Source organism: Periophthalmus magnuspinnatus, chromosome 7, assembly GCF_009829125.3.
Source record: "Periophthalmus magnuspinnatus isolate fPerMag1 chromosome 7, fPerMag1.2.pri, whole genome shotgun sequence".
In the NCBI taxonomy this organism is placed as follows: Eukaryota; Metazoa; Chordata; class Actinopteri; order Gobiiformes; family Gobiidae; genus Periophthalmus; species Periophthalmus magnuspinnatus.
In genome coordinates this window covers 13,799,962-13,817,470 of record NC_047132.1, presented here as the reverse complement: position 1 = coordinate 13,817,470, position 17,509 = coordinate 13,799,962, and the positions used below count along the sequence as shown (strand labels likewise).

At 44.4% G+C, this 17,509-nt stretch overlaps 1 protein-coding gene across 1 annotated transcript; it reads right to left on the bottom strand.

Annotated features, from left to right (window-relative positions):
* Nucleotides 1–343: 343 nt before the first annotated feature.
* On the bottom strand, nucleotides 344–17,300 carry pard6b (par-6 partitioning defective 6 homolog beta (C. elegans)). Its single transcript, XM_033970354.2, has 4 exons — nucleotides 17,006–17,300; nucleotides 15,547–15,769; nucleotides 3,727–4,133; nucleotides 344–2,545 (listed from the first exon to the last, which is right to left on the bottom strand). Exons 1-4 carry the CDS (start codon nucleotides 17,066–17,068, stop codon nucleotides 2,021–2,023), a joined length of 1,218 nt encoding a protein of 405 aa, XP_033826245.1. The 5' UTR covers nucleotides 17,069–17,300; the 3' UTR covers nucleotides 344–2,020.
* Between the last annotated feature and the right edge of the window lie 209 nt (nucleotides 17,301–17,509).

Here is a 17,509-nt window from a genome sequence, read left to right as displayed (position 1 = left end):
TCTAAATAACTCAGATTAGAGCTGCATAATACAGACGGATGTTCAGAGAAACAGACCCCACAGTATCCTGGTTTTGACCCGGTTTAGACCCGTCTCATTAAACAGTTGTATCTCTGGAGCCGGTCTGTGTCTCACTAGAAGCTTTTTCAAAATCAATGATTGATTTTTGATGAGAGGAAATAAGAGAGCTGTGTTCAATATCTGTATAAGTGTGTATTATATATATATATATATATATATATATATATATATATATATATATATATATATATATATATATATATATATATATATATATATATATATATATATATTTATTTTATTTATTTATTTTTTTTTTTTTATATATTCCAACAAACACCTTGTGTCTTTTTCAATAAAAACTTTTCCAGCTTCATGAAGTCAATTATTAATCTGACCTGAACACATTCCTCAACAAACTAATGGCAAACAAGACCAAGGACTAGACCCAGACTAGACCAGGACTAAACAAGGGCTAGACCAACAACTTTTAACAGAAAACCAGTGCTGTATCACTTTTCATTCAACAGAATACAATTATTATTATTATTATTATTATTACACTGGTCCAACAAACTTGAAAACAAAAAGTATAAAATGGAAAATAAAAGTCAGAATCGCGTTCACATTTGTGATTTGAGCTCAGTCACAGTCGCAGCCACAGGCACAGCTGCACATTGCTCTGTCTGAAAACATTGTGCAGTTTAAGGTTCAAACTGAAGTGGTCCAAAAATCAACACTATAAAAATATATCAAACTTTTACAGTAAAGAAACAAAACATGATTAAAACGTTCAGTGAATCGAGATAAAATGTCAGGACCAAAACTGGACCTGGATTTTTTAAAAGGTCACACAGTTATTGCAAATGCTCAAAGTGAGAGTATAAGAGGAGGGGAGGGTATCTGACACACAGCGGGAGGATGGGAGGGCATCTGACACACAGGGATGTCTAGTGTGTATATATGAAATGCATGACAGTGCTGTGGAGGTCAAAGTAAATCTGCTTTTCAATTTTCCCATTGTTAAAAAATACAAAATAAAACAAGTTTGTGAGAATGATCCCTGATAAACCCGTCACTCCCGCTGCTCTGTGTCTCTGTCAGAACTCTCTGTCTGTATCTGAGCAGTTTGTACATTTATTTCATTTTCTGGCTACTGTTTGTGGACTGGTTTTATCATCTAGTTTGACTTTTTTAAATGTTTTAAACTGTTCAGCATGATTTAAGTTGAAATAAGGCAAGTCTGCTACAGAGAGGAATGTCACTTTAAGAAACAGCAGCTCAGACCTAAACAAACGTAAAAACCACAGACTGTATATAAGAGGACATAGCTAACACGCTAATACGCTAACTGCCACGCTACAAACAGGACATTAGTGTGGGCGTGGCACGGCTCCATCGACTGGGGCAGGGCGTTACCTTCTTCTCCCTTGCTCCTGATCAGATGTAAAGACACAGATGTCTCACAGCACCATCTTTATCATGATGTTTTGTGGAAACAATAAAATTGTGAATCTGTTTATTTTTAAAATGCCTTGACAAGGCTTTGGTTGTTTTATAACTTAAAAAATTGGGTGGGGTTCATTTATAAACCCCAAAAACTAAGATTAAAAAGTTCTTAATGTCTTCATCTAGTCTGCACTGACGAAAGCAAAGGATCATGGTCTATGTAGGTTTTTTTTAATCTGAATTTAATCAAAGAAACTTATTCGACACGTTCTGAAAGCCGTTGATATTATTGGGAGATTTTTGACGACACAATATCACCATATTCGGTTATTACATCCCTCTTCCAGATTATCCACTGCTCCATTATAGCCAGAGCTTCATTTGGCGCTGGGGGTGACATCACACTTCAGTCTATGACCTAAAGTGAAACTGCTCAGATCAGATCTTACAGATGTTACTGACAGATGTTCATTGCAGATGTTTGTTCCAGATGTTTGTTGCAGATGTTCGGTCCAGATGTTTTGTTGCATACTTGTTTTGGTCCAGAGTCTCAGAGCGTGATCACTGTCCCATCCTCCTCCAAGCTCCGCCTCTCTCGTGCTCTGTGGGAAGAGGAGCCGTTAGCCGCCGCTGTGGTTAAACTGCCCAGGCTAGCGCTGGAGGTCAGGGTCCCATTGGAGGTGGCAGGGGAGGAGATGGCCCAAGCAGAAGGGTGAGAGATGGCAGGATCAGAGGTCGCAGAGGTCACGGGGTCACGTCGCAGGTTCAGGTGCGGCTCGTATCTCGGGACGTTTGGTTCTTGCTCCGCTCCGGCCTCGATCACCACGTCCTCCTCCTCGTCACTCTCTAGCTCCCCCACAGGGAAGTTCTGTATGATGTGGGCGGGGCCAGAGTTGACCCCTAAGCTGCTGTATCCGCCGCCGTAACCGTAGAAACTGGCGCCACTGTCGGAGGACCGCCCCGAGCTCCCGGACGCTGCCCCAGCCTCTCGGCTCCGCACCACGTTGTTCCTCTGATTGGCTGGTTTCACTGTGATGATCAGGTTATGGCTGTTGGCGATCATCATGTCTGTGACCTGTTTAAACAGAAACAGACGTAAGTGTGTGCAACTTGTCTCCACAGTAACTGCTGAGAATTCTGCCATAGACATACATAGAGAGCACCCCCAGCATGATGTCACTGCAAAGTATCAATAAAAACAGACCTGATCGAGGCTCGTACTTATACTCATACCTGATCGAGGCTCTTACACACAGACACACACCTGATTGAGGCTCTTACACACACACACCTGATCGAGGCTCTTACACACACACACCTGATCGAGGCTCTTACACACACACACCTGATCGAGGCTCTTACACACAGACACACACCTGATCGAGGCTCTTACACACAGACACACACCTGATCGAGGCTCTTACACACACACACCTGATCGAGGCTCTTACACACAGACACACACCTGATAAAGGCACTTATACACACACCTGATCGAGGCTCGTACTTATACTCACACCAGATCGAGGCTCGTACACACACACACACACACACCCCCACCCCATCGAGGCTCTTACACACACACACACACACACACCCCCACCCCATCGAGGCTCTTACACACACACACCTGATCGAGGCTCGTACACACACACACCTGATCAAGGCTCGTACTTATACTCACACCTGATCGAGGCTCTTACACACACACACCTGATCGAGGCTCTTACACACGCACACCTGATCGAGGCTCGTACACACACACACACACACACACCTGATCGAGGCTATTACACACGCACACCTGATCGAGGCTCGTACTTATACTCACACCTGATCGAGGCTCGTACTTATACTCACACCTGATCGAGGCTCTTACACACAGACACACACCTGATCGAGGCTCTAACACACACACACACCTGATCGAGGCTCTTACACAGACACACACCTGATCGAGGCTCTAACACACACACACACCTGATCGAGGCTCTTACACACACACACCTGATCGAGGCTCTTACACGCGCACACCTGATCGAGGCTCTTACACACACACACCTGATCGAGGCTCTTACACACACACACACCTGATCGAGGCTCTAACACACACACACACCTGATCGAGGCTCTTACACACACACACCTGATCGAGGCTCTTACACGCGCACACCTGATCGAGGCTCTTACACACACACACCTGATCGAGGCTCTTACACACACACACACCTGATCGAGGCTCTTACACACACAGACCTGATCGAGGCTCTTTCCTCCGACTTCGATGCCGTTCACCTCCAGCACCTCGTCGTTGACTGCCAGCAGGCCGGTGCTCTCGGCCAGTCCTCCGGGGACCATTCTGGAGATGAAGATTCCGGGGACCTTCTCAAGGCCCTGGGCGGTGACTCTGACGCTGGAGCCGTCCCTGATGTAGAAGCCCAGTGGTTTCTCCTGACCGTGTTTGTACAGACGGACGCGGCGGTGGCTCTCAGGGAGGATGTCCACATCGATGATGGAGGAGACCGGTCTGAAGTCTCGAGGGAGGCTGATGACCACAGGAGGCTTCTTACGGTGAGAGTCTGGACGAAGGAGAACCGCCGACAGAACCGGGTTCTTCTTACGGTTCAGAGGGTCAGAGCCGAACGCAGAGTAGTCCGAATCCTCTGAGAGAGTGAAGAAAAGAGAGATATTTAAAAGAGAGAAAGAGAGAGGTATACAAGAGAGAGAAGAGAGATATTTAAAAGAGAAAGAGGTATACAAGAGCAACAGAAGAAAAGGGAGATATTTAAATGAGAGAGAGAGGTATACGAGAGAGAAGAAAGATATTTAAAAGAGAGAAAGAGAGGTATACAAGACAGGAGAAAGAAAAGAGATGTTTAAATGATAGAAAGATAGAGAGAGAGAAGAGAGAGAGAAGGAAAGAGATATTTAAAAGAGAGAAAGAGACAGAAGGAAGAAAAGAGGTATTTAAATGAGATTAAATGAGAGAAAGGTATACGAGAGAGAGAAGAAAAGAAACATTTTAAAGAGAAAGAGAGGTACACAAGACAGAGAATAAGATGAAAAGAGAGATACAGTATTTAAACAAACGAGAGGTATTAAAGAGAGAGAGAGAGAGTGAAAAAGAGATTTAAAAGACAGAAAGAGAGGTATACAAGAGAGAGGAAAAGAGATTTAAAGAGAAAGAAAGGTACACAAGTGAGAGGGAGAAGAAAAGAATTATTTAAAAGACAGAAAAAGAGGTATACGAGAGAGCGAGTGTGTGTGAGAGAGAGAGAGAGAGAGAGAGAGAGAGAGAGAGAGAGAGAGAGAAAGAAAAGATTTTTAAGACATTTAAAAGACAAAGAGTTTTTGGAGTGTTAAAAGTTTGATATTTCAGTATAGTGACGGTGCCCCCTGCAAAGCTGTGTGTTAAGTTTGATATTTCATCATTACAGCGCCCCCTGCAGAGCTCTGTCCGTGTGTGTTAAGTTATTCACATTAGTCGCATGTTTGTAAATGTGGTTTCAAATTGTAAGTACCTCTGGCCGGCTCTAAGGGGAGACATTTTAAATATGAAACAAACGGCCGCAGCTCGTCCAGAGGAAAACACACGTTTGTTGTCTTTGACAGTCGTGTTTTAAGATCTCTTCTTTCTCTCTCTGTTCCAGAACGGAGTTAATAAAGTTATGTTTTAACAGTGAGCGTGCACATGAAGGCCGCTCCCGTGTACGCAGCTCTCATGCACATGCAGCGGAGGGGCGTGCATGTGACAGCGGCAGGTGAAGAACAATCAGACTCACTGTTCAAAAGGCTTTTACACAACACAAGCAGACAAGACGAAACAAGAAGAGACACAGACAACAGAAGAGAGGGAAGAGAAGAAGAGAGGAAGAGAAGAGACACAAGAAGACAAGACAAAACAAGAAGAGACACAGACAACAGAAGAGAGGGAAGAGAAGGAGAGAGAAGATAAGAAGAGAGGGAAGAGACAGAAAGAGAGGGAAGAGAAGGAAAGAGGAAGAGAAGGAAGAGGGGGGAGAGAGAAAAGAGGGAAGAGAAGAAGAGAGGGAAAAGAGTCAGAAGAGAAAGAGAAGAGAGGGAAGAGAGAGACAGTATCATGTATTTATTAGATCAATATATTAAAAATATTGTTTTCATTATTTATTGTTTAAAGTTAATTGATTTAAATCCCCTGTTCAAACTTTTAACCATGTTCCACAGTGTAGCTTTAAATCAGCGCTGTTGAAACTGTTATGTTCAGATCTTTAACCATGTTCTTGTCATTTCTTCTCATTGAGCCTCTGAAGTTGTAATTGGAGTAACTCATGTTTGAGTAATCTTTAATCGACTATTTTCAAGATGCCATTTTGCTGATCTACCTCCGTGTAATCTCCACCAGTACACGCCCACTGTGATATACGTGTCCACTGCAACATACACGCCTGCTGCAACATTTCTTTTATTAAGTAGTTTTAGATGAATATTGAGATTTAAAATGTGTTATGTTCATCTATAGAGCACACACACAGACACACACACTGGTTTATGAAGCAGGTCGGGGCTGATTCGATCCAACAGGAAGTGTAGTTCTCCTGAAGCTAAAAATATCTTCAGCGACAAGGAAACAGTTGAGTGAGATGGAGCCAGAGGTTTAGACTCGACACACTTTATGTTCACACTCAACACACACTTTATGTTCACACTCAACACACACTTTATGTTCACACTCAACACACACTTTATGTTCACACTCAACACACACTTTATGTTCACACTCGACTCATTTTATGTTTTAGATTTGGAAATAAAAACATTATTCTGTGGTTTTCCATTTCTGTTTGAGGACGATGCACTGGAGCCTTTCTGTGAGAGTTGCCCTGAGGACACAACACTGTCCTGAGAAGAGATGGAGGAGAGGAGAGGGAGAGAGAGAGAAGGAGAGGGAGAGAGAGAAAGAGAGAGTGAGAGAGTCACCCTGAGGATACAACACTGTCCTTTCAAACTATGAAGAGACAGAGGAGAGGAGAGAGGGAGGAGAGGAGAAAGAAGAGGGAGAAACACACAGAGAGAAAGAGAGAAGAAAGAGCAGGAGAGAACTGCTCACAAGAGGATTGTGCATAAGGAGTGTGCACGAGGAGTATGCACGTGGAGTGTGCACGTGGAGTGTGCACAAGCAGAGCTGTGTCTCTGATAGAAACACAACCTTGCGCGTTTGTCATTTTGCATAAATTCATATTAACACGAGTCTTCTGAATGTACCATTTACTGTCTCTTTAAAACATGGACCAACATGGACGCTCAGGAAGCAGACTAACCAATCAGAGCAATGCACACATGATCAGAGGAAACAGATTGACCAATCATGCTCAGAGGAAGCTTACTGACCAATAAGAGCAACACGTACAAGCTCAGAGGACCAATCAGAGTGAAGCGTGCATGCCCAAAGTAAGCAGACTGACCAATCACGCTCAGAGGAAGCAGACTGACCAATCATAGCGATGCGTGCACGCTCAGGGGAAGCAGACTCTTTTAGAGGAGGTTAACTTTAACCTGAGAGAAAAACACTGGACATTCTTACCAATTGATTTAAGAAACAATTAGCACATTAATACTGTGACTGGACCAGGACTAGACCATTGACTAAACCAGGACCAGACCAGGATTGGACTAGGATTAAACCAAGACTAGACCAGGACTAAAGTGGGTCCAAACCAGGACCAAAAGTACAAGTGTAAACAGACCCGAGAGGCTCGTGAACAGAGGGCTAGGCTCTGGCCCACGCCACAAACAGAGGCCTGGCGCTGGCCCATGTCACGAACAGAGGCCCGGCTCTAGCCCACGTCACAAACAGTGTCGATATCATCTCTGTTTCTGTCCTCTTTGGTTCAAACGATTCAAATGCATATTGCATATGTGGTGCTCTACCGACAAAGCCCAAAACCAAGAGGAGACTGAGAAAGTATGTGTACCACTTTCCTTTGAGGTGACTTTCTTTAGAGATCAGAGTCCTGTGCTCAAAATCTCACCCTGATTTAAAAGTCAGATTCAGTTTAAGTCACTCTGAAACTGAAATCTGCTTCAAAACAAACACAAAATGAATGGCTCAGGACGAGACGCAGATATTTTTAGATCTGAACAGGCTGAAAATAAACTCAACAGAGACGCTCTGAAAATAGAAACAAGTTTTATACAGATGTGAGTGATCCCGGGTTTATACCATAGACCGTATATATAAATGGACATAGCTAACCTGCTAGCATAAACTGTTATATATACATGGACATAGCTAACCTGCTAGCCGCCACGTTCCAAACAGGAAGTGAGCACGGGCGCTTCAACTCCATCAACTCTGGCTTCAATTCACTTTGTGTAAAACCTGTGTCCCCTCTCTCTGTAACTGCTGCTGTCAGACTTGTCATTTTGGTCTTAAAATGTTCATATTAACCCGCACTACATGACTCTGGGGATTTTATTTAACTATTTTGTCCCTAAATCAAGGTATGATTTCTTTATGAATGTGCATGTGAATAGCTGAGTGGTTCCTTGACGTAAAGCCTTGAAGGTGGAAAAGTGAGATGCCCCGATACCGATACTGCTATTGGCTGCTAACTGTACTGTGTCTTACTTTCACGCTCTGAGAGGCTCTGACCTGTGTGGCTCTGCAGCTCTGACCTTAAAGAAACACATTCACTGTTCTCTACATTCAGCTCATCTTTAATCACATGTGACAGTCACATGAATATGTGACTGTCACAAATATACAAATATTTACAAATATTTAAGACTAATATTTATATACAAATATTTAAGACTAAAGTTTTTATAGTTCACAGCAAATATCAGCGCAGTGCATGTGTTGGTAAGTGGCACTGTTGAGTATTTGCTTGTACATGCATTGGGACTTGCAACTGGCAAACACATGTAGTGACTTAATACAGTGGGTCAAAGTGTGGCTGTGGTAAAAGACAACACTCACTGCTAACAGTGGCTCGTTAGTAGTTAGCGTGGAGCGCAGTCTGCAAAGACGAAGTGTAAATATTAAAGCCAGAAGCTTATCTACATAAATTATACTGGAATTATCCCGAACTACAGAGATTTCAGGATAAATTTAAAACAGCCTCAAATAAGTATTTAAGATAAACAAATCCTATGAAATAAATTTGATTTACTGCTATAATCAAACCCTGTAAAAATAGGGTGTTTGATTCTAGTCTTTCCCTTTGACCCCTGACCCCTCTGCACTGATGCCGTCTGCACTGGAGCCATCTGTTTAAGGCTCTGAACGTCATTTCATCAAATCTACGGTTAATGAGACTGTTGTTTTGAGTTCGTCTTTTTGTCACTTCTCTGTCTCCGTAGTTCTGTTTGTGACACAGTTTAGAGAAGCACAAACTTCTGCAAGTTAAACCAGGCTGTTGAGCTGATAAAGAGTTACATCATGGAACTGACGTTTTTCCCATAAGAGGCAGGTCCCCACACATGTACGCACACATGTAAACACACATGTATATACACAGGTTCACACACAGGTACCCACAGGTACACAGGTACCCACAGGTACACAGGTACACACAGGTACACAAACTGGATGACCCTCTGCACTTCCTCGTTTGTGTGTTGAAGTGACAACAGAGAACACGACACTCTCCAGGTCATCTGTACATCTGCATATGATCCATGTCAGACGTCACCGTGACAACCACAACATGACTAAAGACTACACATACACACACACATACTGAACCTTTGGACGGGGCGAAGTCCAGAAGGTTCTATTCCTGGAGACGTCACATTCCTCAGACACAACGCCCTGATAGAGAGAAAAAGAGAGCAAGAGAGAACAGAGAGAGAGAGAGAGAGGGAGGTGACAACACCCTGATAGAGAAGAGAAAGAGGAAGAAGTGAGAAAAGGAGAGTAAGTGAGTGAGCGAGTGAGAGAGTCCCGGTCTCGGGCCCCGGTCTCGGGCCCCGGTCTCGGGCCCCGGTCTCGGGCCCCGGTCTCGGGCCCCGGTCTCGGGCCCCGGTCTCGGGCCCCGGTCTCGGGCCCCGGTCTCGGGCCCCGGTCTCGGAAGATGAATGTGACTAATGTTAGAAATGAGTTAATTTAATTCTATAAAAAGACGACAGCAGAAAAATGAACCTCCTCCTCCACTCCTCCATCATCTTCCTCTCTTCCTTCATTCCTCTATCATCTCCCCCTCTTCCTTCACTCCTCCCCCTCTCCTCCTCAGTCCTAACACCCCTCCCCTCTCTTCTCCCCCTCTTCTCTCTCTTTCTTATAGTCATACCTCTGCAGACAGAGCAGAGAATCTGGTCTTTTCTCTTTAATCAGAGAATCCACAGAGTGTCATTATCAGATCTATGAAACGTCCGCTCGCAGTCACCATGGCAACTGAACACTTTCTGCTCACAACAAGTTTGCTGACAGGTCTGACCCAGAGACACTGAAGGATGGGTCAAATGCAGGTCTGACCCAGACACACTGAAGGATGGGTCAAATGCAGGTCTGACCCAGACACACTGAAGGATGGGTCAAATGCAGAGGAGACATTAACCATAACCGATTTTTTTTTAGAATGCGGATCACAGTAGCTGTAGCTTCAGCGGCATGTCTGAGCGTGCTTAAAGGAACAGCCAATCACACACCAGCTCCAAACCAAACAAACAGATAAAAGACTGTGTTGATAACGAAGGAATTTAATTAATGAAGAATTCACCACCTCAGAAAAAAAAACAGGTAAAAAACACACACACATAATATATACACGCACACAGATAGCTGAAATCAAACCAAAAACACATCCTAGAAACAGAAAAACTGTTCATGATATGAGAGAGAGAGAGAGAGAGAGAGAGAGAGAGAGAGAGAGAGAGAGAGAGAGAGAGAGAGAGGAGGTGCACTGTGTCCAGAGTAATCTACATCATAAACCTGATCACAGCCAGACACATTCCAGCTCTACTACACCCCTCTCTCTCCTCTCTCTCCTCTCTTCTTCTCCCCCCTCCTCCTCTCCCTCTCTCTCTTCTCTCTCTCTCCCCTCTGCTCCCTCTCTCTCCCCTCTGCTCCCTCTCTCTCCCCTCTGCTCCCTCTCTCTCCCCTCTGCTCCCTCTCTCCTTCCCCTCCTCTCCTCTATCTCCCTCCTTGTGTCATGTTCACACAGAGCTGTATCGATTTTACACCGGACACAGGAGAAAAATCAGTGTTCTACTGATCCTCACATCCTTCTGTAATCTGACACTGGTTCAGACCTGGTTTTAGTCCTGGTTTAGTCCTGGTTTGGGCCTGCTTTAGTCCTGGTTCAGTCCCTGGTTCAGAGGAGAATGGAGGAGGCATTGTTTAGGCATTGGCATGTAATTAGAGATGAAGGGCGTGTGTGAATGAAAGAGAGAAAGAGAGAGAAGTAATAGTGGTAGTAATTGAGGAATGCTGAGGCCCAAAGTAGGGAGGAAGATAGGAGAAAGAAGTAAAGAAAGACATGGAAAAGAGACAGAGGAGAGATATTGTGTGAGGAAAAAGGGTGAAAGGAAGGATGGAGGAGAGAAAGATATGAGGGGGACACAGAGAAAGGGGGGGAGAGAGAGAGAGAGAGAGGGAGGAGCGGGAGCTGATGAATGAGGATTCAACATGGCGTCTGCGTCTCCTGTTTGTTCATGTAAAAGAAAACTGCACCATCCAACTACAGCAACGAGTGACCCACTGAAGGATGGGTCAAATGCAGGTTTAACCAAGAGACAATGAAGGTTGGGCCAAGTGCAGGTTTAACCCAGAGACACTGAAGGATGGGTCAAATGCAGGAGTGAGTTAAAGCTTTGTATTATTTGTAAAGTCGCATTAAACTTACGATTCACAAGTTTAATCTGTATTTATGAAAATATTTTGTAGTATTTGCAGTACTTGCATAAATGGTACTTTTTGCATGAGCGCCCCCTGCAGGTTTAGCCTTGAGAGATACAGAATAGTTTTGATAGCTTTGGCCACGCCCCCCTTATTAGCCAACCAATCACTGGGCAGCACAGGTCTTTGGTCCATTGAGAGTTTATATAATCATGTCCAGGTCCTGAGGTTTCACTGGAATTTGACAGTGTGAAACTACACGGTGTGAAACTACACGGTGTGAAACTACACGGTGTGAAACTACACGGTGTGAAACTACACGGTGTGAAACTACACGGTGTGAAACTACACGGTGTGAAACTACACAGTGTGAAACTACACAGTGTGAAACTACACGGTGTGAACCTACACGGTGTGAAACTACACGGTGTGAAACTACACAGTGTGAAACTACACGGTGTGAAACTACACGGTGTGAAACTACACGGTGTGAAACTACACAGTGTGAAACTACACAGTGTGTACTTTGGACAACTACTACTGCAAAACTACTGTTAAAATACACACTCAGGACAGTTCATTTATATATCAACATGAGGAAAGAGTCTCCTCATTTCCTCTGCAACAAATCAGAGGACATGTGTGTCAGATGCCCTCCCTGTGTATCATATTAATATTCTTGGTTTGATCTGGAGTGTAAACAGCAGGTCTGAGGTCTGAGTGTAAATGGACAATACTAATGTCGTGCGGACAGTTAGCACAGATCGACACAATGTGCTCTTTATATAACAGCACAGACACAACAGGAGCAGAGCTAACACAGGCTAACACAGGCTAACACAGGCTAACACAGGCCATCACAGGCCGACTACATGGGTGAGCAAAGAGAGAGAGTCTTATTTGAGGCTTTGAGCAGCTCTGACCCGTGCGGCTCTGACCCGTGCGGCTCTGACCCGTGCGGCTCTGACCTTAAAGAAACACATTCACTGTTGTACACATTCAGCTGTTCTTCAATCACATGTGTGTCACATAAACAGTACAAATAAGTTTTTATAGTTCACAACAGATATCAGCACAGTGCTTGGGTTTACGATAGTAGCACGCCAACATTACTAAGTGGCACTGGTGGGTATTTGCTTGTACATGCATTGGGACTTGTAGCTGACAAACACTTATAGCACCTGGATACAGCAGATTCTTTAAAAGAGGTACAGCATGTCCATATTGGTCAAAGTGTGACCTTGGCAAAAGACAACACTCACTGTTATGCTAACAGTCAGCAAAGATGAAGTGAAACTATTAAAGCCAGGAGCTTATCTAAATAGATTTTACTGGAATTATCCCAAAGGAGAAATTTAAAACAGCCTCAAAAAAGTATTGAAGTATTTTAAAAATCCTGATGAATTTGATTTGCTGCTATAATCAAACCCTGTAAAAATAATATCTGGTACTGGCGAGTCCTCAAAGTGAAGTACTTGTTTTGGACAAAGTGGTATCGGTGCGTCCCTAGGCCCTGGGAGAGTTTAGAGGGAATTTAAATAAAAATGGAAAAAATAAAAATGGAAAATAATGTAACTCTGACAGAGATGTGGGTGGAGCTTATCCATTTCTCTGATTCTAAACAATTAATGTTGAGCATGAAAAAAAAACAAAACACCAGTCTATCTCTAGTGATGACACACTCTTTTTTTGTTTTTGACTTTTATTTCTTTATTTAAACACATGAAAAACAGGCTCCTCCCTCTAGGACCAGGACTCAAATACTCTGACTCAAAGACTCTGACTCTGGGTTCAATTCGGGTTCAATAATAAACGAGCAGGAGGTCAGACATTTTAAAAACTCAAATATGAAACCAGAGAATGTGCTGCAGGAGGACGACACGACGCAGGAGAGACAAGGAGACAAAAAGACAAGGTGACGCGGAGACAAGGAGATAGGATGAATTGAGACCGGAGACAGGTTTGGTCCTTAAAAGCAGCAGCAGAGCATGATGGGAATTGTGTTTATCCTGAGATGATCTTTAAGAGCTCCCCCTGTCTGTGGATTAAATCTGCACCACCTGCTCCTCAAACACCTCCCCCTCCCACTGCACCTCCTGCTGCACCTCCAGTGAGGTACTCCTACTCCTGACAGATTGTGTGTATGTACATGTATATGTACATATATTCAGTGGCTTGCAAAGGTATTCATCAAATTTTTCACATATTGTCCACACAAATTTAAATACATTTTCTTAGCATTTTATGTGAATGAGCAACACAAAATGGCACACTAGTGTGAAGTGGAAGGAGATATTTTACAAGATTTCCAACTTTTAAAAAAAATAAAAAACTTAAAGGTGCAGCATGCAAAAGTATTCAACCCCATTTTTCTTTAATAAAATCATTTGCTTTTAGAAGTTGCCTGATGATTTTGATTGGTGATCTAATTGAATGTTTGATTGAATGTTGATCTAATGACTAAAAAGAGTCCACCTGTGTGTAATCTTGTCTCAGTATAAATGCAGCTGTGCTGTGAAGGCCACAGACGTTTGTTCAGAGAGTTTTGGGGAGCAAACCACAAAAAGAAGTCAAAGTAGCACACCAAACAGGTCAGAGAAAAGGTTGTGGTAAAGTTTAAAGCGCGGCTTGGATCTAAAAAGATTTCCCATGCATTGAACATCTCAAGGAGCACAGTTCAATCCATCATCCAGAAAGAGTACGGTATAACTGCAAACCTACCCAGACATGGCTGTCCACCAAAACTTACAGAACAAACAAGAAGAGATGCGGCCAGGAGGCCCATGGTGACTCTGGAAGAGCTGCAGAGATCTACAGCTCAGGTGGGGGAGTCTGTTCACGGGATTATTATTATTAATACAACTATTAGTCGTGCACTACACAAATCTGGTCTTTATGGAAGAGTGGCAAGAAGAAAATCATTGTTATCGGGAAACGGAGGAGACTTAAAACCATTGTATCGAAATCCATATCAGAGTTGAAAAAGGGGCTCGGTGCAGCTCTATTTATACAGACAAAAGTACAAACAGAGTATTTATATAAAGATGATAAAATCGTGAATCATAAGGTTAATGAGACCAAACATCAGCTCCCAATTTCTCCCAATCTCTTGCTCACTTCTTTCAGAAACATCCATCTCTCTCTCTCCCCAGTGTTTCACCCTTCATCAGAAACTGTCAGCTCTCTGTCCCTCTCTCTTCCTCTCCCTCTCTCCCACCTCTCTCCCTTCTTCAGAAACCTTCAGCTCTCGCTCTCTCTCACTTCTTTCTGCTATCGTACTGTACAAATCCTGCCTGACTGATCAAATCAATAGAATAAAAACAAAATTTCAAACCGCACAAAAATGAGCAGCAAACACATGATCAATGTATTTCCTCTTATACAAGTGACAGGAATCAGCCGAGAGTGAGTTGATTTAAGCTTTAACTACGAACCAAATCAACTGGTATTTTTAGAATGATGTTGAGCTGTATCTTTCACAACTATACACCCATAGACCACTTTGAAACACACACACCACTATGGAACCTACTGGACACTGAGGGGTTACACAGATATAAGGCCACATGGGAATAGAACATAAAGTATAACATTTAATGTGGAACAGCACAGTGTCTGAAAAAAGGGGTTTTTATCATTGTGAAATCTGGATCGGTATTGAATATCGAGTCTGTTCCTTAGTATAGAAAGACAGTTTGGCATTTTTGATTCTTAACCACACTAGTTCATATATGTGTGTGTAACGTGTGTGTAACGTGCGTGTAACGTGCGTGTAACGTGAGTGTAACGTGCGTGTAACGTGCGTGTAACTTGTGTGTAACTTGTGTGTAACTTGTGTGTAACGTGCAGTCTCTCCATGTGGGGTCTGGGCATCTCAGCTCTAATCTCTAAAAGTGGCTTAACTTCTGCATTGCTCTGCCCCAGGGCGATTTAGACGCAGCAGCCTGCCACAGCTCAGGCCCCCCTCCACCTCCTACAGATTACACCCCCACTCCCGAGCACTAGACTTACACCCCCCCCGACCCCAACCTCCACCTATAAACACAACACACACAACCCAAACTACAGGTCTGACACAGCAACGTGATAAATTCTATCAGTGAGAAAGATGGGAGGGCATCTGACACAGGGAGGCATCTGACACACAGGGAGGGTATCTGACACACAGGGAGGGAGGGCATCTGATGAACAGGGGGCATCTGACACACAGGGAGGGCATCTGATACACAGGGATATAGGAGGATGGGAGGGCATCTGACCTTTCCTCTGCAGAAAGAGGCGCAGCAGTGGCGTTGCTGTGGCGATGGCGAGGTGGTAGTTGTCGTCGTTGTTGATTGGCAGAAGGTCACCATGGACGTCGGCATATCCGACCACCACCTCCACGTTGGGGATGCGGTGCACGTGCTGCAAGAGCCCGTAGAACTCATCAAAACGGCCTGGTTTGGACCGGTCCAGAGAGAACCGCCGGAACTCTGCCCCGAACTGAGAGAGAGACAGAGTCAGAGGCCCTACCCAGGACTAAACCGGGTCTAAACCGGGTCTAAACCGGGTCTAAACCGGGTCTAAACCAGGTCTAAACCAGGTCTAAAACAGGTCTAAAACAGGTCTAAAACAGGTCTAAAACAGGTCTAAAACAGGTCTAAAACAGGTCTAAACACGACTAAACCAGGTCTAAACCAAGTCTAAACCAGGTCTAAACCAAATCTAAACACGACTAAACCAGAACTAAACCAGGTCTAAACCAGGTCTAAACCAGGTCTAAAACATGTCTAAAACACGACTAAACCAGGTCTAAACCAGGTCTAAACCAGGTCTAAACCAGGTCTAAACCAAATCTAAACACGACTAAACCAGAACTAAACCAGGTCTAAACCAAGTCTAAACCAGATCTAAACACGACTTAGCCAGGACTAAACCAGGACTAAACCAGGTCTAAACCAAGTCTAAACCAGGTCTAAACCAGGTCTAAACCAGGTCTAAACCAGATCTAAACACGACTTAGCCAGGACTAAACCAGGACTAAACCAGGTCTAAACCAAGTCTAAACCAGGTCTAAACCAGGTCTAAACCAGATCTAAACACGACTAAGCCAGGACTAAACCAGGTCTAAACCAAGTCTAAACCAAGTCTAAACCAGGTCTAAACACGACTAAGCCAGGACTGAACCGGGTCTTAGCTCCGGTCCGTGTCGCGGAAGTGACCGTGGGCCTGTGACACCTGTTCCCGGCGCTGAGGCTCCTCTCTCGGGTTTTGTTTCCGTTAAACACACGGTCCGGGCGGGGAACGGGTTTAAAACGTGTTATTATGACTTTAAAATCTGTCTGACACGTTTGGTCCCGATGTGGAGCAGTTTGGATCGGTTTGACTCGGTTTGGATCGGTCTGGAGCGGTAAAGAGGGTGACAGGTGCCACAGTGCGCTCTGAGTCTCACCGCCTCCAACAACAAGCGAACTTTGGACAGGTTCATAACAGCTCAAACTTTACGAACAACACGATATAAAGTGAAAGACAGACTTAAATACAGACTTCCACGCGCCCAAACACGTCCAGAAGAGGCACGCGCATCTCTGGACTCGGATCTTTTCTGTTTCACGAGTCGAGCTTTAGGTTTAGATGCTTTTTAGCTTCTTAGCCGCTACAGTAGCCCCCGCGCTCGAGTCCTTTACGCGTAGAAGGCATATCACAAGTATAAAACATGTTCAAACTTTACATCCGCACCTTGCTCTTGACCTCCACGGCGCTCAGGGCTCGGCTGCTGGGCGCCCGGTGGGGTTTGTTCATGTTTTTTGGCTCCGCTGCGCCTTCGACTCGGTCAGTCCCGGTGAGTCCCGGTCAAACCCGGTCAAACTCGCGGGTCTCGGTCCAGAAGCGGTTCCGGTGGGTCCCGTGTCCGTGTGGAAGTCCCCTCCGCCCCGCTGGATGTGTCCCCGGCTGGAGCGGCGCCTGACAGCCCGAGCTCGGTGCGTAAAGTCCGGGTTGGAGCTCGTCCTGGTCCCGTTGAGTCCTGGAGCTCTGTGGAGACGCGCTTCACAATAAAAGCCTGCGTCGCCCCTTCACAATAAGAGCCCATCAACAGCTTCAGGTTAGGATTAGGATTCTTTGGTGTAAATGTGGTTAAAGTGCATTTGACAGATTCATGTGTGTCTCTTATTCTGACTCTGTTTAGGGGATAGAACCTGAACTAAATATTTATCTGAGTTTTACTTAAGTTAAATTTGAGTT

Coding starts and splice junctions, on each gene's coding strand:
- pard6b (XM_033970354.2), bottom strand. CDS start 17,068: ATGAACAAACCCCACCGGGCGCCCAGCAGCCGAGCCCTGAGCGCCGTG. Junction 4,134..15,546: donor CCTCTTTCTGCAGAGGAAAG/GTCAGATGCCCT, acceptor TCACTCTCTCAG/AGGATTCGGACTACTCTGCG. Junction 2,546..3,726: donor GAGGAAAGAGCCTCGATCAG/GTCTGTGTGTGT, acceptor CTGTTTAAACAG/GTCACAGACATGATGATCGC.